General features: G+C 48.9%; 1 protein-coding gene and 1 pseudogene across 1 annotated transcript in view; one reads left to right on the forward strand and one right to left on the reverse strand.

Annotated features, from left to right (window-relative positions):
- Positions 1-8,232: 8,232 nt before the first annotated feature.
- Positions 8,233-25,336, forward strand: part of SYAP1 (synapse associated protein 1) — a 37,215-nt gene continuing 20,111 nt past the window's right edge. The window contains exons 1-3 of the mRNA XM_004597487.3: positions 8,233-8,479; positions 18,954-19,072; positions 24,543-24,609. Coding sequence (XP_004597544.2) covers positions 8,287-8,479; positions 18,954-19,072; positions 24,543-24,609 — 379 coding nt within the window. The 5' untranslated portion in view covers positions 8,233-8,286. The remainder of the gene's footprint in view (positions 8,480-18,953; positions 19,073-24,542; positions 24,610-25,336) is intronic.
- Positions 22,282-22,350, reverse strand: LOC118760443 (U4 spliceosomal RNA; annotated as a pseudogene).

Genomic DNA, 25,336 nt, shown 5'->3' on the forward strand with positions numbered 1-25,336 from the left:
CATGAACCAGCGACCATATGGGATCCTGGTGCAAGGCAAGGACTTTTGACACTAGGCTATCATACCGGGCCCCAATTTTTTTTTTTTAATGAAAAAGAACCTCATCGTTGTTTGTTCATGTTCTTTTATAATCCTTTATCATGAAGAATTTTACCATTCAGGACCGTTATAAAAACGTGTGCTCCTTGGGTGAATTGGGCTATTCCTGGAGAAAAAGCAAAGCAGGGCTGAGTGGCTGGGCCCCCTTTCTGCTACAGGAAGGACCAGTCTTATGTTTCCATTAGAGCTGAGGAAAACTGGAGAGTGCAAATTCAGATTATTCACTTGTACATGGTAGAGGCCGAATCCTCATCCTAAGCTTTTGGGAAAAATGTCAGGCCCTTTGCAATTCTTCCTGAAACAAACAGCCTTTTCTGGAGGCATCAAGCACATTTAGCCTCTGAGTAAAACCTAGAAAGGTACTAGCCCTGGGACAGCTTCCAACCTGCAGAGCTGAAGCAGCGCACGGACTCTACCCTCCGATGGAATTATCACCCAGGCCCCTGCACTGTGACTGCAAAGTGGTTAAGACAGAAAAATCTTACATCTTCCACAACTCTGAAAAGTACTAGTATAATATATAAAGTATATGCCATTGAATTTTGTACTTTCCTCATTTTAAGAAGATGTACATATTTAGTTATTTGTAAAGCAGAATGGCAGAGAGAGAAACATGCAGACAGAGCAAGAGAGCTCTTCCATCTACTGGTTCACTCCCCAAATGGCCACAAAGCTGGGGCTGGGCCAGTGTGAAGCCAGGAGTCAAGAGCTCCATCTGGGTCTCCCACGTCAATGGCTGCAGCCCAAACACTCGGGCCCTTATCTGCTGCCGTCTTAGGTGCGTTAGCAGGGAGCTGGATCAGAAACAGAGTAGGGCCTGACACAGTAGCTCAATTGGCTAAAATCTTCCCTCTGTAAATGCCGCCATCCAGTATGGGTGCTCATTCGTATCCCAGCTGCTTCACTTCCCATCCAGCTCCCAGCTTGTGGCCTGGGCAAAAGCAGTAGAGCATGGCCCAATGCCTTGGGACCCTGCACCCACATGGGAGACCAGGAAGATCCTGGCTCCTGGCTTCTGGTTGGCTAAGCCCCAGCCATTGTGGCCACTGTGGACTTTGCAATAAAAATAAGTAAAATCTAAAAACAATTTTTTTAAATTAAAGGCATGAAGCTGAATAGGGTGTAAATATAAATCAGGCTTCTGAACTAGCCAGCAGGAAAGTGCTCACCATGATCCGTCTTCTCTGTCTGAAGTAGTCACTAAAATTATCCTAGTGTTCTGAAAATGGGGTAGGGAGGAGGCAGTCTGGGTGTCCCTCCACACCAGATCACTGGAAACTGTGCTCAGAAAACAGTTAAGGAAATCCCTACTTTACAAGGATAGTTAGTTGTTAACGTAGCCAGATGTTGTTTTACATGTTAATGTGGGGGGGAGTCAAAAAATATACAAAAATAATGGCTGGCACAGTGGTATAACAGGCTAATCCTACCTACATCTTTGGCACTGGCATCCCATATAGGAGGAGTCCTGGTTGTTTGAGTCCTCTTCCACTTCTTATTCAGTTCCCTGTTTATGACCTGGGAAGGAAGTGAAGGATGGCTCAAGTCCCTGCGCCCTCCCCGCTCCGTGGGAGACCCAAATCAGCTTCTGGCTCGCAGCTTCATCAGCTCAGCTCCAGCTCTTGCAGCCATTTGAGCACTGAAGCAATGCATTGAAAAATCTGTCTTTTGGGCCCGGCGGCGTGGCCTAGCGGCTAAAGTCCTCGTCTTGAAAGCCCCGGGATCCCATATGGGTGCCGGTTCTAATCCCGGCAGCTCCACTTCCCACCCAGCTTCCTGCTTGTGGCCTGGGAAAGCAGTTGAGGACGGCCCAATGCATTGGGACCCTGCACCCACGTGGGAGACCCGGAAGAGGTTCCTGGTTCCCGGCTTCGGATCGGCGCGCATCGGCCCGTTGCGGCTCACTTGGGGAGTGAATCATTGGACGGAAGATCTTCCTCTCTGTCTCTCCTCCTCTCTGTATATCTGACTTTGTAATGAAATGAATAAATCTTTAAAAAAAAATCTGTCTTTCCTTCTCTCTGTAAAATCTTCCTTTCTTTTTTTGTAATTATTTTATTTTTTTCTGAGCAGTTTTATTTTTTTTACATTTTATTATTATTACTATCATTTTATGATACAGTTCCATAGGCTCCTGGCATTTCCCTTATCCCCTCCCCAATCCCTCCCCCCACCTAGTTCCTCTATATCATTACTAACATATAGTTCTTCATACACAGTCATATGTCCATCATTGCAGGCATAGACAATGGCAGAGAGTCCAGCATCCTATTGTCAAGATATAGTAAACAGTTTCATTGTAAGTCCATCTTTGTCTGGAAGTAGAAATGCATACTACATTGTATCCTCACATCTGGGTGTTAGTCTCCATCACACAGCTACTGTACATCCCCTCAAATGAAAAGTCATAATACAAAATCAATAATAGAAAGAAAAATATAAATTTACAATGCCATGAAGTTAAATAACATGTTACTAGATAAGACAGTCTCCATTACACAGCTACTATACATCCCCTTAAGTAAAAAAAAACCATGAAACAAAATCAACATCAGGGAGAAAAAAGAAATTAACAACACCATGAAATTAAATAACATGCTACTGAAAGATTAACATGTAGCTGAAGAAATGAAAATCAAGAATTTTCTTGAAGAAAATGATATCTGACTTTGTAATAAAAATAAATAAATCTTTAAAAATAAATAAAGTAAAAAATATGCCTTTCAACCTTTCAAATATATACGTGTGTACACACACAAAAGTGGGCATGAAAGCTTCCATAATTGCCAACTCAGAGTCAACATTACTTAATCTATATACTAAATCATTTCCCACATCCTGTATTAACTTGAAGCAGATTCCAGACAAGGCTCTCTTAACAGGCCCACTCCAGCCTGGGGTCTTGCATATGCTGGTGGGTGCCCAGTGTAACATGGGCCATCTCACAACCTGGCTCTACCCGGCCTTCCCACAGTCCAAACTCATGCTGCGGGGGTGCTGCAGCCTAGCCCAGTCTGGCCAGCTCCCAGTCCCAGCCCTAATGTGAACTGGCAGGTGTTGTAGCCCAACCTGATTTGGCCTGTACCCCATCCTGACTTTCACTTCTGCCAGCATGTGTTGCAGACTGGCCCACCCCAGACTTGATCCACACACATGCTGGGGGTTACTGTAGCCCAGCCTTCCCTGGACTGACCCTAGACTAGGTTTTTGCACTCTCCAGTCAGCCCTACATCTTTTTGTTAAATATTTATTTATTTATTATTTTTATTGTAAAGTGAGATATACAGAGAGGAGGAGAGACAGAGAGGAAGATCTTCCGTCTGATGATTCATTCCCCAAGTGACCACAATGGCCAGTGCTGTGCCAATCTGAAGCCAGGAGCCAGGAAGCTCTTCCTGGTCTCCCACGCGGGTGCACGGTCCCAAGGCCTTGGGCCGTCCTCGACTGCTTTCCCAGGCCACAAGCACGGAGTTGGATGAGAAGCGGAGCTGCCGGGACTAGAACCAGCGGCCATGTGGGATTCTGGCGTGTTCAAGGCGAGCGCTTTAGCCGCTAGGCCACCACACCGGGCCCCAGCCCTATATCTTAACAAGAGAGTTCCTCAAGTTCTTCTATCAGACCAGCTTCTAATTGAGGTCTCATGCACATCAATGAGTTTTTGGCTTAGCCTGACTTGGCCCACCTCCAGGCCCTACAGTCACAGTCGGGTACTGCAGCCTTACCAGACCAGCCCATGGCCTTTCCATATCTCTCCATTAGGGTGCTACAGCTCAGCCCTATCTGACCCACTCCCAGACCCGGCTCTCATGTGGATCAGTGGGTGCTGCAACCCAGTCCAGCTTGTCCCACACCCCTCTGGCTCTTGCAAAGCCAGCAGGTTCTCGAGCTTAGCCAAGTCTAGCTCATCGCCAGACCCATCCCACACACATGCTGAGGGATGTTGCAGCCATCTTCAGCCAGATTTGCCCCTAATCCCAGATACTGTACTCACCAATGGGAACCACAACCCAGCAGGACATCCCTTTAGTTCCTCAACTGGGCCTGCTGTCAGCCATAAATTCTGCACATGCAATGGTTGCTCTGACCCAACTTGGCACTACCCATCACCTTGCTTGGCCTTTGCTATCAGATGCTGCAGCCTGGTCTGGCCCAGCCCATTCCTAGTCCCAACTCTCAGTGGTGGGTCCTTTAGCTTAGCCCAGTCCAGCCTGCCCCCATCCCTGGCTTTCAATGAAAACTGGCAAGTGTGATAGCCCAGCCTGTCACGGCCTGCACATCATCCTGGCTCCTGCACATGCCAGTGTGCTATGGTTAGGTCCAACCCTGCCTGGTCTGCCCCCCACCCCCGAGCCAACTCACACACCTGCTGGCAAGTGGAGCAGCTTGCTGGGCCTGACCAACACCCAGCCCTGACACCCATGCTCACCATGGGGAGCTACAGCTTACCAGAGAGTTCCCCTAAGTTCCCCTACCAGGCCCACTCCCAGACCCAGATCTCATGCATGCATGCCAGCAGCTGCTGGACCTTACCCAGCAGAGTCCACCCACCCCCCCAGTATTACCCCAGTGTGTGCTGGTGGATGCTCTGGCCTGGTCAGCCACACATCCAATTCTTGGGTGGGCCTGTGGTCCTACAGCCTGAACCAGCCCAACCTGCTCCCTACCCCAGTACCCATGAGTATTGGATTGTTCCATTGTCAGGCCTAGCTCGGTCTGTCAACACTCTCAGCCTTTGAGCAAAGCAGCAGGTATTGCACTCCTACAACTATGAGCCCGCATATCCCCCACAGCTTCTGCCTCCACACCCAGTTCTGTCACGTGCTGGTTAGTGTCATGGCCCAGCCTTAAATGACTCATTCCCTGTTCTGACACTCACTGGCAGGTACTTTGACCTAGCGCTGCCAGGCAGGCTTCCCAGCCCTAGCTTTCATGTGCACTGGTGGGTGGTAGTTGATACTAACTAGTCCAGCTCAGGTGTCCCATGTGGATGAGTGCATTGGTCTGACCCAGAAAGGTCCTCCAGCTTCCTTCCTCCAAGCTACCCTGTCTCGGCCCCCTCGTTTACCTCCAAGTGCTGTGGCCTGGTTGGTGGAAGTCCCCCAGAAGTAACTGCTCGCCTGTAACATACTCCCTCAGCAGTCCCCTATCCCACACATCCTCATACATCGCAAAAGACAAAAGCTGCCTGATTCCACTCAGCTCAGCCATCCAAAGGAGCCCCACTCAGAGACTGAACCCACAGGGCTGGCTGCTACCCACCAGGAGAGGGAGTACGGGGAATTGCTTAACACTTACAGTGTCAGTTCTGCAAGATGAAAACGAGTTTTGGAAATTGATTACACAATAATGTAAATTACTTAACATTACAAAATTCTGAGGGCCCACACTGTGGCTGTTATCAGGGTAAGCCTCTGCCTATGGTGCCAGCATCGCTACTGGTGCCACTTAAAGTCCCAGCTGCTCTACTTTCCATCCATCCAAGACCTGCTGATAGCCTAAGAAAACAGAGGAAAAATGTTTGTGGGACCCTGTACCCACGTGGAAGAACTGGAAGAAGCTCCTGGCTCCTGGCTTAGGACCGGAGCAGCTCTGACTGAGTAAGCCATTTGGGGAGCCAACCATCAAATGAAAGAGCTCTGTCTCTCCTCTCACTGCAACTCTGCCTTTCCTAAATAAATACATAAATAAATCTGTTTTGAAAAAAATTCTACATATGGGGTTGATACAGTGGCACTGTAAGTTGATGTTCCACCCTGTGGTACAGGCATTCCATATAGGTGCAAGTTTGAGTCTTGACTGTTTTGAATCCAATCCAGCTCTCTGCTAATAACCTAGAGAGCAGCGGAGGATGGCCCAAGGCCCTGGTCCCCTGCACTCATGTGGGAGACCCAACAGAAGCTTTTGGCTCCTGGCTTTAGATCAGCTCAGCTGTGAAAGATCTCTCAATCTTTATCTCTCCTTCTCTCTGTGTAAATTCTGCCTTTCTAATAAAAATAAATCTTAAAAAAAAATGTACCCTTAAAATGGTTAGGATGGAGGCTGGCACAATGGCTCAACTGGCTAAACCTTGCCTTGCTAGCACCAGCATCCCATATGGGTGCCAGCTCATGTCCCAGCTGCTCCACTTCCCATCCAGCTCCCTCCTTGTGGCCTGGAAAGGCAGTGGAGGACGGCCCAAAGCCTTGGGACCCTGCACCTGCATGGGAAACCCGGAAGAGGTTCCAGGCTCCTGGCTTCAGATCGGCTCAGCTCCAACCATTGCAGCTGCTTGGGGAGTGAATCAGCAGATGGAAGATCTTCCTCTGACTCTCCTCCTCTCTGTATATCTGACTGTGCAATAAAAATAAAATAAATATTTAAAAAAGTTTTAAAAATAATGCAAATTAAAATCTTTTTCAATGATTAAGATGGTAAATTTTCTATTAGTCTATCTAGCACCTGAATTTCCAACTTTTAAAAAAATATTTATTTATTTATTTTTACTGGAAATTCAGAGAGACAAAGAGGAAAATCTTCTGTCCTCTGATTCACTCTCCATGTGGTCGCAACGGCCGGAGCTGAGCCAATCCGAAGCCAGGAGCCAGGAGCCTCTTCCGGGTCCCCCACGCGGGTGCAGGGTCCCAAGGCTTTGGGCCGTCCTCGACTGTTTTCCCAGGCCACAAGCAGGGAGCTGGATGGGAAGTAGAGCTGCCGGGATTAGAATCGGTGCCCATATAGGATCCTGGTGCATCCAAGGCGAGGACTTTAGCCGCTAGGCTACTGTGCAGGGTTCTCAACTCCTTTTTAAAATATTTATTCTTATTTGAAAGGCAGAGTTACAGAGAGGAGGATAGACAGAGAGGCCATCTCCTACTGGTTCACGCCCTAAGTGTCCTCCGCAACAGCACGTGCTAGGAGCCCAGAACGTCTTCCAGGTCTTCCAGACGGGTCTGAGGTGCAAGCACCCATCCTCTGCTGCTTTCCCAGGCCACAAACGGGGGCTGGCATGGAAGTGGAGCTGGGCTCAGAACTGCTGTGCATATGGGATAATGGCACCACAGGCACAGGCTTAGCTTCCTACACCATGGCTCTTGCCCCTCCAACTGTTACACTTTCATATTAGTTATGTGCTATGGAAGCGCTTCTGCATGGCACCTGGCTTCAGATTAGCCAGTCCCAGTCTTTGCAGCTATTCAGAGAGGTAAGCTGTGGACAGAGTTTCTATCTCTCCTTCTCTATAAATCTGCCTTTCTAATAAAAATATCTTGCCACAAGATAATTTGTCCTGTGATTTCTCATTGCCTACATTCTTTTTTTTTTTTAATTGGAAAGGCAGATACACAGAGAGGAGAGATAGATCTTCTGTCCACTGGTTCAGTCCCCAAGTGGCCACAACAGCTGGAGCTGAACCGATCTGAAGCCAGGAGCCAGGAGCCAGGAACTTCCTCCAGGTCTCCAACATGGGTGCAGGGTCCCAAGCTTTGGGCCATCCTCCACTGCTTTCCCAGGCCACAGGTAGGGAGCTGAATGGGAAGTGGGGTGGCCGGGATTAGAAGCGGAGCCCCTATGGGATCCCTGAGAGTGCAAGGGGAAGATTTGGCCACTAGGCTATCGTGTGGGACCCTCGTCCTCAACATTCTTATGGCTGCAACCCAGATGGTGGTTAACACCTCCTTAGTCCCCTGTGTTTCCTCTAGTCGGACTTTGGGCCCTGGTTTAGTTTCTTTGGGCCTCAGGAACACGGTAAGGAAGTCTGTTTCTGCCTGATGCAGCGGAACCTGAAAAGCAAGAGGCAACTGCGAAGCTGCTTAGAGGAAATCACAGCATGAGACTGAGAAGGGCTGTGACAAAGACGCCGTCCACAGCCCATAAACCCAGGTCACTCAGCTGCAAAGCAGGGCAAGGAGCTGAAGAGTCTAGGCCGAGCCACAGCGGGAAAGTCTCTTGCCCCCTTACCACAGGCACAACAATGTTGTCACTAACCGACGCAGGCAGGGGCGGAGCCTTGGGCCGGATGTGACGCGCGCGCGACCGGCGGTGTCGTCACAGAGGCTGGGAGACGCCGGGAAGGAGTGTCCCGACCTCGCTTTGATTTCCGGCAGTCTTCCCAGGAGACCCGCGGGGTGCAGTTTGGAGCGGGCGGCACCCAGGGGGGATCTCCGTGACCGCGACCGCCACCGCAATCGCGACGGCGGCTCCGCCGACGTGATGTTTCGAGGGTTAAGTAGCTGGCTTGGCTTGCAGCAGCCGGCGCCAAGCAGCGAACCACCCGTGGGAGACGAAGAGCCCACGGGAGAGCTTCCGCCGCCGTCGCGGCTCGAGGAGGAGGCACAGTCCCCTCTGGCGGAGCAGCAGCAAGCGGGGGAGCCGGAGCTCCTCTACCAGGCCAAGGGCCTCGGCAGTGAGTCTCTCCCGGCCCCCCGGGACCGAAGCCTAAGGGGCGGGGGTTGCGGGCGTTCCCTCGCCGTGACGCCGGAGGGGCTGGCCTCACTGGCCTGGGCGGAGGGGAGGAAGGTGTGTCCGGCGGGCTGCCCTTTCTCCAATGCGCTCCGGGAGGAGCTGGGCCCGGCTGGAGCTTCCTCGAGCAGTTGAGTTCTGCCGTTGACGTTGCTGAGGAACGACGTGTCCCTTTGCGACGAGTTTGGGTACTTCTGGAACGTGGCTGCACTCGGGCGGCTGCAATCGGCGCCCTGAGGTTCCACAAGCAACATTTGGCGTTGTGGTCGCGCAGTTTCGCCTGTATGCTCGCTCGGTCTTGCGCTGGAAGGGGAACGCGGGCGAACTTGACTTAGTTTTAAAGGGGCCTTGTTGCTCATGGCCAGAACGCGTCGTTTCTAGTAAATTGAATGCTTCTATCGTGGTCACCTGCTTGGCTGCCAGCTGTCTGTCCCATGCAAGTTACAGTGTCACCTATTTTACACACAAACAGCTGGGACTAGGCCAAGCCAAAGCCCGGAGGTTTCCCACACAGGTGTCGGGACCCAACTGCTTGAGCCTACACCTGCTGCTTCTCAGGGTGCACGTTCACTGGGGCCGGGACTCCAACCCAAGCACACAGACGGAGGATTTAAAAATCACACGCAGCATCCTATGTCGAATGCCCTTTCTAAGGAAGTGAAGCTCACGACAGCAGAGAGACGATGTAAAGGGGTTGAGGGGCACCCTTGCGGCTCTGGGGAAGCATGGAATAGGTGTGTATTCATCTTCCTAGAACCTATCCCATTCAGCGTCAAGGCAATAGCACGCTTCCCCAGACTTGGCGCTTTACTGTCCATGTGAATCCTCTCGTTTGTGTTTAGTAATAAAGCGCCGCAGTATTTTCTTTTTTTTTAAGATTTATTTATTTTTATTACAAAGTCAGATATACACAGAGGAGGAGAGACAGGAAGATCTTCCGTCCGATGATTCACTCCCCAAGTGAGCACAACGGCCGGTGCTGCGCCGATCCAAAGCCGGGAACCAGGAACCTCTTCCAGGTCTCCCACGCGGGTGCGGGGTCCCAAGGCTCTGGGCTGTCCTCAACTGCTTTCCCAGGCCACAAGCAGGGAGCTGGATGGGAAGTGGAGCTGCCGGGATTAGAACCAGCGCCCATATGGGATCCCGGTGCGCTCAAGGCGAGGACTTTAGCCGCTAGGCCATGCTGCCGGACCCCGCCGTATTTTCTAGTTTGTGATTTCGATATATCTACTTAGATGCTAATGCCCTCATCTTGCTTGCCTCACCAGATTTCCTGTGGATGTTTGCAGAAGCTGAGCTTAGACGCAAATACCAACCTGCCCCCAGATGGTACATTCAGAGTTTCAGAATACATGAGAGCTCTTTGCGTTCTGAAATTTGTGCAATTCTGTTATTTATTTGTTTTTTTACGAAAACATTTGTGCAACCAGCATCGTGCTGTAGGGGGTCAAGCCACTGCCTGTGGCAACAACATTCCATATAGGGGCCAGTTTGAGTCCTGGCTGTTCTACTCCCAATCCAGCTCCCTTTTGATGCACCTGGGAAAGCAGCAGACGACCTAAGTGGTTGGGCCCCTGCACCCACATGGGAGACCCAGATGAAGCTCCTGGATTCCATCTGGCCCAGCCCCAAGCGATGCAACCATTTAGGGAGTGAACTAGTGGAAGGAAGACCTCCCCCAAATCCAGGCCCAGTCTGTAACTCTGCCTTTCAAATAAATCTTTTTTTTTTTTTTTAAAGATTTATTTTCATTGGAAAGGCAGATTTACAGAGAGAAGGAGAAACAGAGAAAGAACTTCCATCCGCTGGTTTACTCCCCAGATGACCTCAGTGGTAGAGCTGAGCCAATTCAAAACTAGGAACCAGCAGATTTTTCTGGATCTCTTGTATAGGTGCAGGGTTTCCAAGGCTTTGGCCCATCTTCTACTGCTTTCCCAGGCCACAGGCAGGGAGCTGGAATGGGACTGGAGCAGCCAGGATATGGCCTGGTGCCCATATGGGATCCTGGCGCATGCAAGGCGAGGACTTTAGTCACCAGGCTATGGCGCCAGGCCCTCAAGTAAATCTTAAAAAGATTAGAGGGCAAGTGTTGCCGTGTAACACGTAAAGCTGCTGCCTGCAATGTCAGCATTGCATATAGGTGCTGGTTGGAGTCCTAGCTACTTAATCCGATGCAGCTCCCCACTAATGTACCTGGAGAAGCAGTGGAGGATGCTCAAGTATTTGGGCCCTGCACTCACGTGTGAGACCCAGATCAGCTTCAGATCAGACCAGCCTCTGTTAGTGCAGCCATTTAGGGAGTGAACCAGTGGATGGAAGATCTCGTTGTACCTGTCCCTCTTTTTCTCTTGAACTCTGCCTTGTTTATTTATTTGAAAGGCAGAGCTATGAAGACAATGAAATGCAGAAAGAAATCTGCCCTATGCTAGTTCACTCCCAAATGGCTGTGATGGTCAGGGCTGGGCCAGGCTGGAGCCAGGAGCTTCATCTGGATCTCCCACAAGGATGCAGGGTCCCAAACAAGAGCCACCCTTGGGCCCGGCGCCGTGGCCTAGCGGCTAAGTTCCTCGCCTTGCACACACTGGGATCCCATATGGGCGCTGGTTCTAATCCCGGCAGCTCCACTTCCCCTCCAGCTCCCTGCTTGTGGCCTGGGAAAGCAGTCGAGGACGGCCCAAAGCTTTGGGACCCTGCACCCGCGTGGGAGACCTGGACGAGGTTCCTGGTTCCTGGCTTCGGATCGGCACACTGGCCTGTTGCGGCTCACTTGGGGAGTGAATCATTGGACGGAAGATCTTCCTCTCTGTCTCTCCTCCTGTCTGTATATCTGGCTGTAATAAAATGAATAAATCTTTTAAAAAAAAGAGCCACCCTCTGCTGCTTTGCCAAGCACGTAGCAGGGAGCATGATTGAAGTGGAGCAGCTGGAACTTGAACCAGTGTGCATTCAGATGTTGGCGACAGCTTTACACACTGGGCTGTAACTCTGGCTCCTGTTTTATTTTTTTCTTTTTAATATTTATTTTTTCTTATGTTTAAATCTTTAACCAATTCAATGTGGTTTGTAGATGCAATTCTGAAAATATTATGATATGCCCTTCCACCCTCCACCTTCTCTTCCCCTTCCTCTCTCCCTCACTCCTTCCTTCTCCCTGATTTGCTGTCTTTTTTAAACATTTATTTAATCAAGAGTCAGAGTTACAGAGAGCCATCTTCCATCTGCTGGTTTGCTCCCCAGCTGGGTTAGACCAGACCAAAGATAGGAACCAGGAGCTTCTTGGGGGTCTGCCACATGGTTCAGGGGCCCAAGGACTTGGGCCATGTTCCACTGCTTTCCCAGGCACTTTACCAGGGAGCTGGATTGGAAGTAGAGCAGCCAACACTCAAACGGGCATCCACAAGGGTCCCTAGCATGTCAGCTGGTAGCTTACTCTGCTGTACCTCAGCGCTGGCCCCTCGCCCCTGTCTTCATCTTTTGACATCTACATGGAATCTTCTGGGTGTGCCATTTGTCTCCACACATATGTGGAGTGCCTGCCCGGAAAGCTAGACTCAGCACTTCCTGCTTCATGTGACCTGCACATGCATTTAAGCAACTCACCAGGACCTGAAACCCAGACCGGAATCTACTCCCTCACCCCAAACCAATCACTATCCTTGGCCTTGGAACCTCCTCCTGAAAGGACTGGCTCCCAGGAGGCAAGGGTTAGGGGATGTACCCTGCCTTTGCACAGGCCTGTGCCCTTAGCTGGTTTCCGTGCTAGTCACCCACATTTAGTGCTTCACTGGTATCCTTTCTTTTAAAAAAGTACAAGCCCTGCCCCTGGAGATGGGCAAGTGTCAGTGAGTCCTGCAGTTTGCATCGGTGGGAGGGCTACCAGAGAGGAGCTTTGGATTTTTTCTCATTTCAGTATGTTAGTATTGTAGTGGAACTGTTAGACCTTCTGAGAAATGTACATTCAAGTTCCAGGTGCCTCATTGGCAACATGTATGTGTCTGCTTTGATACAAAACTAAAATGTGTAATTGACTTCTGATGGCAAACTCAGGTTTGGAATGCAAATGGCTTCTGAATAATACTTTTTTTTAAAAGATTTATTTATTTTTTACAAAGTCAGATATACAGAGAGGAGGAGAGACAGAGAGGAAGATCTTCCGTCCGATAATTCACTCCCCAAGTGAGCCGCAATGGCCGGTGCTGTGCCGATCCGAAGCCAGGAGCCAGGAACTTCCTCCAGGTCTCCCACGCAGGTGCAGGATCCCAAGGCTCTGGGCTGTCCACGACTGCTTTCCCAGGCCACAAGCAGGGAGCTGGAGGGGAAGTGGAGCTGCCGGGATTAGAACCGGCGCCCATATGGGATCCCAGTGCGTTCAAGGCGAGGACTGTAGCCGCTAGGCTACCACACCGGGCCCCTGAATAATACTTTTTAGAATTGGGATTTTACTTTGAAGAAGAAACTTAGAGTCATTGTGTTTTGAGTATCTGAAAGACGTTTGTAGACAAGTCATTTACATGCCTTCACAGGACACAAGGCTGAGAGGCGAGGTGATAAGGGAAGTGACCGTGACTTTTGAAGTAGTGATAGCTAACAGTAACAAGCGGCTGCCCTTCACGTCTTCCACTACCCGTTCTTAGACATGTAGCTACCTGGATAGGAGGTTGAATTAGGCAGCGTCTAAGGTCCCTTACTGCACTCAAATTCAGAGATTCTAACATTGCCTGTAACGTGTCTTTGACAAAGTAGTCGTCCTCTTCATGAGGATATTCGTTTTCTAAGGCTTTAGCACACCTTGCTTGTTTTGTTGTTCTGGCATTGGGCTTTAAATTCTGCCTTGCTATTGAGTTTGACAAATAGATGCCCTCTTGCCCTTTGAGAATCTTTTGTACTTTCCATAGTCTTTCATTTCTTTCAATTGTGTTAACATTTGTCACGTGCCCAGCTGACACTGGGTTGGGATGGGAGCTTGGGCTTCACACACTTAGCTTCGGTTAGTTCTCCATGCCACTTGCTGCCGTTATTGTGACATTATTTGCAAAGTACAGAAAATTCAGCTGTAAATTACAGTCCAGCAATGCAAGGAGAGGTGTGACCTGACGGCTTTGTTGTGCCAGGTCACCAAGACTACCCTCAGATTTGATGATTGGCTAAGAGGACTCAGGACTGCAGTATTGCTATGGCAAAATGCTTGCAGAGCAGATCAGCAAAGGGAAGCCGGCGCCCAGGCTGAAGCCCCGAGAACCCAGTCACAGTGAGAGATGTGGCAGCACAGGGCACAGAGTGACGTGCCAGGGCCAGTCAGGAGTAAGCCATCCCTCAGGGTTTTGTTGGGGCCAGTCACCCTCTGCCTACCCTGCACAGCAGAACTGCAGACTTAGAGCAGGAAGCAGGTGTCCAGCACGGACTGCCGCATGGCTCGCCGCGGCCGTCGGCACGCAGTGACCACCGCTCCCAGTGGCAGAGCTGGTGGTGAGGCTCACTGAAGCTCAGGGCACGGCTTCTCCTGCAGCTTCCCCCTCTCGCAGTGGGATGGCGTCTGTCCTCACTTGCACACAGGAGGCCAGCTATAGTCAGGAGGGGCAAGGGTCTTGGCTCCCAGTAGCTCCCTTGTTCTGAGGAAGGGACTTCTTACCCACATGCCACCTTGCAAGTGTCCCCTTAGTCGCCTTGGCTAGGGCTGTCACGTGGATTTTCCAGAGCTTCGAGGACTTTGAAAGCACTGATCTGGCAGAGATCCTGGAAGAAGCAGTGTGCTTACCTTGACTAGCGCACCCTTATCAAGATGCATTCTTAGTGATGGCCACCTGGGCACCCATCAGGATAAGGGTGGTTTTGGCAAGGAGGCAGGACATGGGCAACCGAGTGGGCAGTCAGCAAGATCTGCCCTTGTCAGAGTGGACAAACCAGTTCTCCTCTGTGAACTTTTTTTTTTTTTAAGATTTTATTATTATTAGAAAGCCGGATATACAGAGAGGAGGAAAGACAGAGAGGAAGATCCCCCGTCCGATGATTCACTCCCCAAGTGAGCCGCAACGGGCCGATGCGTGCCGATCCAGAGCCAGGAGCCAGGAACCTCTTCCAGGTCTCCCACGCGGGTGCGGGGTCCCAAGGCTTTGGGCCGTCCTCAACTGCCTTCCCAGGCCACAAGCAGGGAGCTGGATGGGAAGTGGAGCTGCCGGGGTTAGAACCGGCACCCATATGGGATCCCGGGGCTTTCAAGGCGAGGACTTTAGCTGCTAGGCCACGCCACCGGGCCCTCCTCTGTGAACTTCTACTCGGACTCTGTCAGATGGAATTTCAGACTTCACTTTTCTTGCCAGGAAGACTGGAAGGCTAAAATTACAACAAGAGTCAAATCACCACTTTATTTCTTTTTCAAAAAATTTTTAAAGATTTATTTTTCATTTTTATTGAGAAAGATATACCGAGAGGAGAGACAGAGAGCAAGATCTTCCGTCCGATGATTCACTCCCCAAGTGGCTGTAACGGCCGGAGCTGAGCCAATCCAAAGCCAGGAGCCAGGAACCTGTTCCTGGTCTCCCACAAGGGTGCAGGGTCCCAAGGCCTTAGGCCATCCTCGACTGCTTTCCCAGGCCACAAGCAGGGAGCTGGATGGGGAGCAGGGGGCAGCCCCAGTGAGTGTGAGGTGAGGACTTTAGCTGCTAGGCTACCACACAGGGCCCCAAATCACCACTTTAAATGCTTCCGCAAGGTGTTCTTGCCAGGCAGTTGCTCACCAAGGTGGCATTGGCTTGCTTTGGTCACCACCTCATTTCAGACGTTTTCTATGTGCCCAGATTCCTCAAGTGCACCTTGTTCTTACTTTCTGTGAATGTTCACTCTCACCTTTTCCCTAGGCGCTCAACAGAACACATTTCAATTAGGTGTTGACTCAGAACTGTAAACTTCACCAACCCGGCCCTTCTGACCTTCTCAGCTGGTCTCGCTTCGTCCTCTCCTGCCTCTCTGATTTCAGAATGCAGGCCACTCAGCTCCCAGGCGACGTTTCCACCCTGAGCACTGGCAGGCCACTTTACTGGAGAATCTGGCTCCTCTTGGCTTTAGTTTCTTCATTCACTTTACCAATGAATCTGTCTTGAAGACAAGAACTGTGCTTTTTTTGAGTGTTCAGTGTGCTCAGTCAGTTCTACCCAGTCACTAAAATCTGAGAATTGAGATAACTATGTTAAAGTACCAATTTTTGGATGAGAGTTCTCCCTTCAGATAAAAGGGAGGGCTTGAATTCATGTCTTTCTGAGAAACTCTGGAGACTTCTTCATGCATCTGCAAAGAGTCTGCAAACTAGGAAGCGTCTCTACCCATTTTACGCAAGTGTGAGTAGACTAGTCATAATCAGAGAAACGAGGGCTGTCCCTGCAGCTCAGCATTTGTGGTGTGACTCCCCATTCATTGATCAACAAGCACTCACTGGTCCCCCACTGGGGCTACGGTGCTGAACTGGCCTTGATGCCCACCCTGATGGGGCCTAGGACCACATTCTCCAACTGGTTGGCAGAGTGTGCTGAGTGTTGGGGAAAACAGGAAGCTGAGGGACAGAGTGCCTGCTCAGTGAGCCCCAAAGTGAGGCTTCAAGCACAGGATGTGTAGGGCCAGCCAGAGAGATGCTGGGCAGATCAAAGTTACCCAACAAGGCGTACCACTTTCAGGGCCTCCTTGTAGGTACTGAAGGATTGGCACATGCTCCTGGTCGTGTAGACGAGGAAGGGCGACAGTAGTGAGAACAGGACCACAGATAAAGGAGGGCGGTTAGCCTAGTGGTTAAAATACCTGCCTCAGCAGACCAGTTTGAAGCTAGTATACGGCACCCGCTTCTGACTCCAGCTGCCTGTTAAGGAGCCTGCATGACTTCAGTAGGTGGCAGATAAATTGAATTGACATAGCCCTTCCCCTCCTCCATCCTGAGCCCCCACCGCCCCTGGTCAATGGAGGTATTTGGCGAGTGAGCCAATGGGTACAAGAGCTCTCTCTCCCCTCCTCTGAAATGAGTAGATTAAAAAATTAAAAGATAAGTAGCGCCCCTTTTTTAAAAAAAGAAAAAGATTTAATTTTATGGTAAAGTCAGATATATAGAGGAGGAGAGACAAGAGAGGAAGATCTTCCATCCGATGATTCACTCCCTAAGTGGCCACAATGGCCAGAGCTGAGCTGATCCAAACCAGGAGCCAGGAGCTTCTTCCAGGTCTCCCACACGGGTGCAGGGTCCCAAGGCTTTGGGCCGTCCTCCACTGCTTTCCCAGGCCACAGGCAGGGAGCTGGATGGGGAAGTAGAGCTGCCGGGGTTAGAACCGGTGCCCATATGGGATCCCGGTGTGTTCAAGGAGAGAACTTTAGCTATTAGGCCACTGCGCTGGGCCCTAGTAGTGTCCCTTTTAAAAAAGATACATTCGTTTGAAGGGCAGAGTTGGGCCAGGCCAGGCCAAAGCCAGGAGCCTGGAACTCCATCATGGTCTCCACATGGGTAACAGGGGCCCAAACATTTGAGCCATTTCCCCCTGCCTTAGGCAAATTAGCTTGGAGCTGGACTAGAAGTGGAGTGCCACAGTACTGGTCCTGCAACTGGTGTTTGTAGTATAGTCCTGGTGGAGTGTTGATGTGACGACAGGTAAACGCCACCAGACACAAGGGGAAAAGTAGACTTTTTGGTGAATATGGAAAGTGAGAGGGAGACAGCCATTCATACTGGGAGAGGATGCCACTCGCTCTCAGATAGGCACAGGTCTGCCTGGAGGTGATGCCACCCACAGAGGATGTAGCCAGCTGTGCTGAGTTCTCGTCGCCGTTCTCGTTAGGGCCTTCTCTCTGCCCAAATACTGGATAAGTCCACCTGCCTGCCACCTCAGCAAGTGCAAGTACCATGAGCAAGACTGCCCCAACCTGCACAGGTTTTCCTGGGCATTCTCACAGTGGCTCGGCTTCCGTCCAGTCTCATCCTGCAGCTGGGGTCTGCTCTGTGGAGTATGGACTTTGAAAGCTCATCTACAAATGGGCCTTTCTGTTGTACACAGCAGAACTTTGATATGTATTTTAGCTCTTCAGGGAAAGCTGATTTCATGTTTTGGGTTTTTTTTAAATATTTGTTTATTTTTATTGTAAAGGCAGATTTACAGAAAGAAGGAGAGACAGGAAGATCTTCCATCCACCAACTCACTCCCCAAGTGGCTGCAATGGCCAGAGCTGAGCCAATCCAAAGCCAGGAGCTTCTTCCGGGTCTCCCACGCGGGTGCAGGGTCCCAAGGCTTTGGGCCGTCCTTGACTGCTTTCTAGGCCACAGGCAGGGAGCTGGATGGGAAGCAGAACAGACGGGACAGACGGAACACTAACCAGCACCCACATGGGATGCCGGAGCTTGAAGGCAGAGGGTTAGCCACTTAGGCCATAGTGCTGGCTCCCATGATTCTGCTTTGTAAACTGAAGTTTTCCAACTTTGATCTTACTTTGTATATTTGTATTTGATCATTTTTAAGAGGGCTTTATGTTTCTGTTAGGGCTCGCCAAGGTTTCTGTTTATTGAAAAAAAATTCCCTAGATTTAACATGGGACAGGCTAATCTGGGAAAAGAGGGACATAGTCTCTGAATAGGACAGGGACGAGAAGAAGAAAAATAGATGTGGAGTGTAGAAAAGAAAGCCTAAAGCAGCTTTGCTCTGTTTGTAAAGTAGGAGGAGAGATTATTTACTGAGATAAGGTAAAGCTAGAGACTGGAAAGGGGCTAGAAAAGCTTGGCTGCTGGGGAGGGGAGCTGTGACCTCTCCCTGAGGCTTTGTTTTCTAAGGTTGGTTTTTTGTTGTTTAAACAGAGTTAGAGAGTTTGTATCCTCTGGTTCACTGCCCAAATGGCTGCAAGGGCCAGGCTGTGCCAGGCTGAACCCTGGAGCCAGGAGCTCGTTCCAGGTGTCCCATGTGACTCCATTGCCCAAGCAGCCTTGTCTCAGATTGGGGCCCGTGTGGGATGCTAGTGTCATAGGCAGTGTGTTTACCTGATATGCCACAACATCGCTCTAGCATTTGTCGCTCATTGTTTGAAATGTGAATTAGCAATAAAGTCACCCTATTGTTTTCCATTTCACCTGCCCTCTGGATTGGAGGGTTCAACTAACTGCAGCTGGAAAGCAGCTGCGCCTGTACTGAACCCACCCAGATTTCCCCCTATTGGTATGGCAGCAGCTGTTACATAGCGTTTGCGTTGTGCTGGGCAGTACAAGGAGTTTCAAATTGACTCAAGTAGGTGGGAGGCTGTGTACAAGTTGCCTGTGAAGCAGCCATTTTCTCTAAGGGACTGGAACATCCCCAGAGTTTTGTATGTAGGAGGGGTCCTGGGCCATAATCCCCTAAAGATACTGAGGGCAGTTCTATAATACCCATTTTATTTGAATGAAATAGCACCTCTTTTATTCTTTACAGATTACCTGTATAACTTTGCCACGGCTGCAACAAAAAAGATAACAGAATCAGTTGCTGAAACTGCCCAGACCATAAAGAAATCTGTGGAAGAAGGCAAAATTGATGGCATCATTGATAAGGTACGTGGTTCATTAGCAGCTGATATGATGTCCCTTCTTTTTATTTTTTAAGGTTTATTAAGGAGTCTTTATTAACCAAGCTTGGTGATAATAGACCATACTAGAAATAGCAAATCACAAGTCCATACGGCAATCCAACCAACCATAGTCCAACCAACCATAATCCATAGAGGAACAAATAGTCATTACCCTTAAGTCCATCCGCTAAGCTGAAGACCTATGTCCCAGCTTCCCCAACAATGCAAGTTATCCTAAGAGACATGCAACAAAGAACCTGGACACACTCACAAAGAACCTGGACACACTCACAAAGAACCTGGACACACTCACAAAGAACCTGGACACACTCACAAAGAACCTGGACACACTCACAAAGAACCTGGACACACTCACAAAGAACCTGGACACACTCACAAAGAACCTGGACACACTCACAAAGAACCTGGACACACTCACAAAGAACCTGGACACACTCACAAAGAACCTGGACACACTCACAAAGAACCTGGACACACTCACAAAGAACCTGGACACACTCACAAAGAACCTGGACACACTCACAAAGCTGCAGACACTCACCTTTCCCTGGCGTCTCTGCCCACATTCCACTACTGCTAGGCCTCACCCCTCCTGGAGCTCCTGATAGCACACAAATAAAAAACCACATTGCTATGTCCATTGTCCCATCTAAGCAGTACACAGGGACCATGCTCAGGGGATATGATGTCCCTTCTTAAGAAGTTTTAAAAATCCGGGCCCGGCATGGTAGCCTAGCGGATAAAGTCCTTGCCTTGAATGCCCCGGGATCCCATATGGGCGCCGGTTCTAATCCCGGCTGCTCCACTTCCCATCCAGCTCCCTGCTTGTGGCCTGGGAAAGCAGTCGAGGATGGCCCAAAGCTTTGGGACCCTGCACCCACGTGGGAGACCCGGAAGAGGTTCCAGGTTCCCGGCTTCAGATCGGCACAGCACCGGGCCGTTGCGGCTCACTTGGGGAGTGAATCATCGGATGGAAGATCTTCCTCTCTGTCACTCCTCCTGTCTGTATATCTGACTTTCTAAAAAATAAATAAATCTTTAAAAAAAAAAGAAGTTTTAAAAATCCAAGTAGGTTATCATGACGGTAGCGATAACCAGGCTGGGATGTGACCTGTAACACAGGCATCCCATATGGGCACCAGTTTGTGTCCCAGCTGCTCTGCTTCTGAGCCAGCTCCCTGCTAATGTGCTGGGGAAAACAGCAGATGGTGGTTTAAGCACTTGGGCCCCTGTCACCCACGTGGGAGAGCCTGATGTGGCACTCCTGGCTTCAGCCTGGCTCAACCTGCTACTGCAGTCCTTGGGCAAGTAAACCCGCACATGGAAGGCCTCTTTTTGTCTCCTCTTCTCTTTCTCTCTGCCTTTCAAGTAAGTAAATCTTCGAAAAAAGTTGGTTGTAGAGATTCTTTTTTTCCTTCTCTTTGTATAATTGGCTGCAATATAAATTACTTGATTTAAGTAACATTGGTTTTTATTTTAATAGACTTTAAAATCCATTGATATTTTTCAATTACATTGATTTTATTTTAAACTGTATTTCAGGATATAAAGTATTTTACAAAGTTCATTAAAAAATGACTAAAAGATAATTTATTTTGGTGCAAAAATTTTGAAATCCATATCTAGTTTTTTCTCAAATCATGCATTTTCCATAGTTTTTGAACTTCCCTCATATTTATACTTTTGCATCACTTGGTTTAGTTTTTTAATCCTAGCCCATTAGGAACAACCCTTTTTGTTTTTTTTTTTTTAAAGATTTATTTATTTATTTATTTATTTATTACAGATTTATTTTTGTTGCAAAGTCACTGATTCTCTCTCCAAGTGACCGCATTGGCCGGTGCTGCGCCAATCCAAAGCCAGGATTCCTCCAGGTCTCCCACACAGGGGTCCCAAGGCTTTGGGCCGTCCTCGACTGCTTTCCCAGGCCACAAGCAGGGAGCTGGATGGGAAGTGGAGCTGCCGGGATTAGAACTGGTGCCCATATGGGATCCCGGTGCATTCAAGGTGAGGGCTTTAGCTGCTAGGCCCCTGTGCCAGGCCCAAGGATTTATTCATTTTTATTTGAAAGGTAGAGTTACAGAGAGGACGAGAGACAGAGAGGAAGATGTTCCCTCTGATGGTTCAGTCCCCAAGTGACTGCAATGGCTGAAGCTGAGTCAATCTGAAGCCAGGAGCCAGGAGCTTCTTCTAGGTCTCCCATGTAGGTGCAGGGTCCCAAGGCTTTGGGCCGTCCTCGACTGCTTTCTATGCCACAAGCAGGGATCTGGATGGGAAGCGGGGCTGCTGGGATTAGAACTGGCACCCAAATGGGATCCCAGCACATTCAAGGTGAGGACTTTTAACCACTGTGCTGTTGTGCAGGGTCCAGCGTTTTGTTTTGTTTTGTTTTAAGATATATTTATTTTTATTTGAAAGGCAGATTTTACAAAGAGAGAAGGAGAAACACACAGAAAGGTCTTCCATCCGCTGTTTCATTCCTTCCTTAAATGGCCACAGTGTCCAGAGCTGAGCCGATCCAAGCCTGGAGCGAGGAGCTTCTGGATCTCCCACACACTGGGTGCAGGGACCCCAGAACTTGGGCCATATTCCATTGCTTTATCTTTTTTTAGGATTTATTTTTATTGTAAAGGCAGATTTACAGAAAGAAGGTGAGATAGAGACAAGAACCTTCCATCTACTGACTCACTCCTCAAGTGATCACAACGGCCAGAGCTGAGTGTTTCTGACACCAGGAGCCACGAGCTTCTTCTGGGTCTCCCACGCGGGTGCAGGGTCCCAAGGCTTTGGGCCGTCCTCCACTGCTTTCCCAGGCCAGAAGCAAGGATCTGGATGAGAAGTGGAGCAGCTGGGATATGACCCGATGCCCATATGGGATTCGGAGCATGCAAGGTGAGGACTTTTAGCCCCTAGGCTACCATGCCGGGCCCACTGCTGCTTTATCATAAACAGAGAGCTGGATCTGAAATTGAGCAGCCCGCATTCAAACTGCCACCCATATGGGATACTTATGCTTCAGGTGGAGGATTAATTTATTATGCTACTGTGCCAGCCCTAGTTTTTGTTTTTGTTTTTAAAGACAGATATCCAATCTACTGGTCGACTCCCCAAATGCTTATAACAGCCACAGCTAGGCCAGGCCAAAGACAGGAGTCAGGAACTCGATGCAGGTCTTCCAATTAGCAACAATCGCGCCTCGGATAGACCTCACTGGCTGCGATACTGCCATTGCGCAAAGCTGGTCCAAGTATTTGAGTCAGCACCTCTGTCCCTCAGGGTGTGCATTAGTCAGAAGTTGGAGTTGGGAACAGGAATTGGAACTTGAATCTGGACACTGTTGTTTTTTTTTTTTTTCCCATGGATGAGTTTTCAATGTGACACAAAGTAAATGCACAATACAAAAGTCTAAAAATCATATCCAGTTCTCCCACCTGGCTTCTGGGAAGGGAGGAGGCTGGGGCTAGCTTTGCCCACAGGGGAAGAGAGGGGGTCAGAGGGAGGCCCTGGAGGCTACCGCTCTGACCCCAGGGGCAGCCCCCAAGGATGGCACTTTAATGTGGGATGTGAGCATCCGAAGCAGCATCTTACCACTCAGCCTTTAATATTCTGTAGGCCGAATTGGTTCATTTTTTGCAGTATTAAAATGCTAAGTTGGGGAATTTCATTTACGTTGGTATTTACTTGAATTAAAGAAGTAATGAATTATGGGCTTGGCAGCGTGGCCTAGTGGATAAGGTCCTCGCCTTGATCCCATATGGCTGCTGGTTCTAATCCCGGCAGCTCCACTTCCTCTCTATCTCTCCTCCTCTCAGTATATCTGACTTTGTAATAAAAATAAAATAAATCTTTAAAAAAAAAAAAAAAAGAAGTAATGAATTAAAGCTTAGGTATACTGTTTTTTTTTTAAAGATTTATTTATTTTATTACAAAGTCAGATATACAGAGAGGAGGAGAGACAGAGAGGAAGATCTTCCGTCCGATGATTCACTCCACAAGTGAGCCGCAACAGCCGGTGCTGTGCCGATCTGAAGCCGGGAACCTGGAACCTCTTCCGGGTCTCCCACATGGGTGCAGTGTCCCAATGCATTGGGCCGTCCTCGACTGCTTTCCCAGGCCACAAGCAGGGAGCTGGATGGGAAGTGGAGCAGCCGGGATTAGAACCGGCGCCCATATGGGATCCCGCGCGTTCAAGGCAAGGACCTTAGCCAGTAGGCCACGCCGCCAGGCCCACGTATACTGTTACTTAGATATTTTTATTGTTAGGATAAGACTTGATGTATCTTTTATTGTTTTATGGAGTGACACAGAAATTTAGTATTCTTTTTCCAAACATACATTAATTTTGATTTGAAAGGCAGATTCACAGAGAGAGAATGAAAGGCAGAGAGATCTCTTCCTTCTGGGTGTGGGGCGCCAAGGCCCTGCCTACCCTCCACTGCATTTCCAGGAATATTAACCATGGAGCTGTACCAGAAGTAGAGGGGTCAGGACTCGAACTGGCGCCATATGGAATGCTGGGACTACAGGCTAAGGTTTAGCCAACTATGCCACAATGTCAGCCCCGGAAATGTAGTCTTTATGTCATTTGTATTTTAAAAGCCAATGTATCCTAAAGGAGGTTGCATACTTAAAAATCAAGAACACTGGAGCTGACATTGTGCATGTCAGTTGAAGGTGCCACTGTGACACCAGCATCCCATATGGACACTGGTTCCTGTCTCTGCTGCTCTGCTGCCAATCCAGCTCATGATTATGGCCCGGGAAAGCAGCAAATGCTGGTTGGGGCCCTTGCACGCACGTGGGAGCCTGAATCCCAGGCTCTGTCCTATGCAGCCCTGGCCATTGCAGCCTGCAAATGCAAAATAGGATTCTCCCTCTTTATGTAACTTCACCTTCCAAGTAAAATACATTTTTTTAAAGATGTATTTTATTTTTATTGCAAAATCAGATATACAGAGAGGAGGAGAGACAGAGAAGATGTTCCATCCGATGATTCACTCCCCAAGTGAGCGCAAGGGCTGCTGCTATGCTGATCCAGAGCCAGGAGCCAAGAAGCTCTTCAGGGTCTCCCACATGGGTGCAGGGCCCCAAGGCTTTGGGCTGTCCTCTGCTGCTTCCCCAGGCCACAAGCAGGGAGCTGGATGGGAAGTGGGGCCACCGGGATTAGAACCGGCACCCATATGTGATCCTGATGCATTCAAGGCGAGGACTTTTAGCCGCAGGCCACTGTGCCGAGCCCAAATACATTTTTTCAAACAATTCAAAAACATTTAAGATCTTCTGTTATTAGGAAAATGAGAAAATATTGTTTACTATTCTTTTTATTCAAGGAAAATGAAATGTCTCAAATATACTTCAAAAATCTTGAATGTAGTTCTTATCTGATAATCAAATTTATAAAGTAATTTTAACCTTCTGTATTTTTTCAACAGACAATAATAGGAGATTTTCAGAAGGAGCAGAAAAAATTTGTTGAAGAACAACATACAAAGAAGTCTGGTATAGTATAAGTTTATTTTATTTAATATATCATTTTATTTACTTTTCAAGATCCGTGTATTTATTTGAAAGAGTGATGGAAAGAGGGGGAGAGATGGGGAGTGAGGTTTTCCATTTGCTCCCCAAATGATTCACTCCAGATGCAGGAGCCAGGAGCTACATCCTGGTCTTCTACTTGTATAGCAGGGACCCAACTACTTGGCCCATCATCTGCTGCTTCCCCACACATGAGCTGGGAGCCAGATCAAAAGTAGACTGGTGAGTACTTGAACCTAGTGCCCCAATGTGGGATGTGGGTGTCCCCTGCGGTGGGTCAATGTGCTCATGTGCTCTACCACAACATTGACCCCAATCTGCCAAGGTTGTTTGTTTGGTTGGTTTTTTTTTTTTTTTTTTTTTTTTTTTGCACCTGTAGTGTGCCAGATAACCGCACCAGTCCTATTGGGCAATGCTGCTTTAAGTTAAATTAATGGGCTCCCAGTTGTATTTATTATTGTTTAAAGCAGGGAGGAGATTTCTGGCTAGTGGTAAATGTTATATTCAAATTATGTAAGAGTGAGTACCTTTTCTTAAAGTTTTATTTTATTTATTTGAAAGGCAAAGTTAGATAAGGGGTGGAGAAAGAGAGTGAAAGAGAGAGAGAAATCTTCCACCTGCTATTTTACTCCACAAATGTCCACACCTGCCAGGGCTAATTTAGGCCAAAGCCAGGAGCCAGGAGTGCCTC

The sequence above is a fragment of the Ochotona princeps genome, chromosome X, assembly GCF_030435755.1.
Source record: "Ochotona princeps isolate mOchPri1 chromosome X, mOchPri1.hap1, whole genome shotgun sequence".
In the NCBI taxonomy this organism is placed as follows: Eukaryota; Metazoa; Chordata; class Mammalia; order Lagomorpha; family Ochotonidae; genus Ochotona; species Ochotona princeps.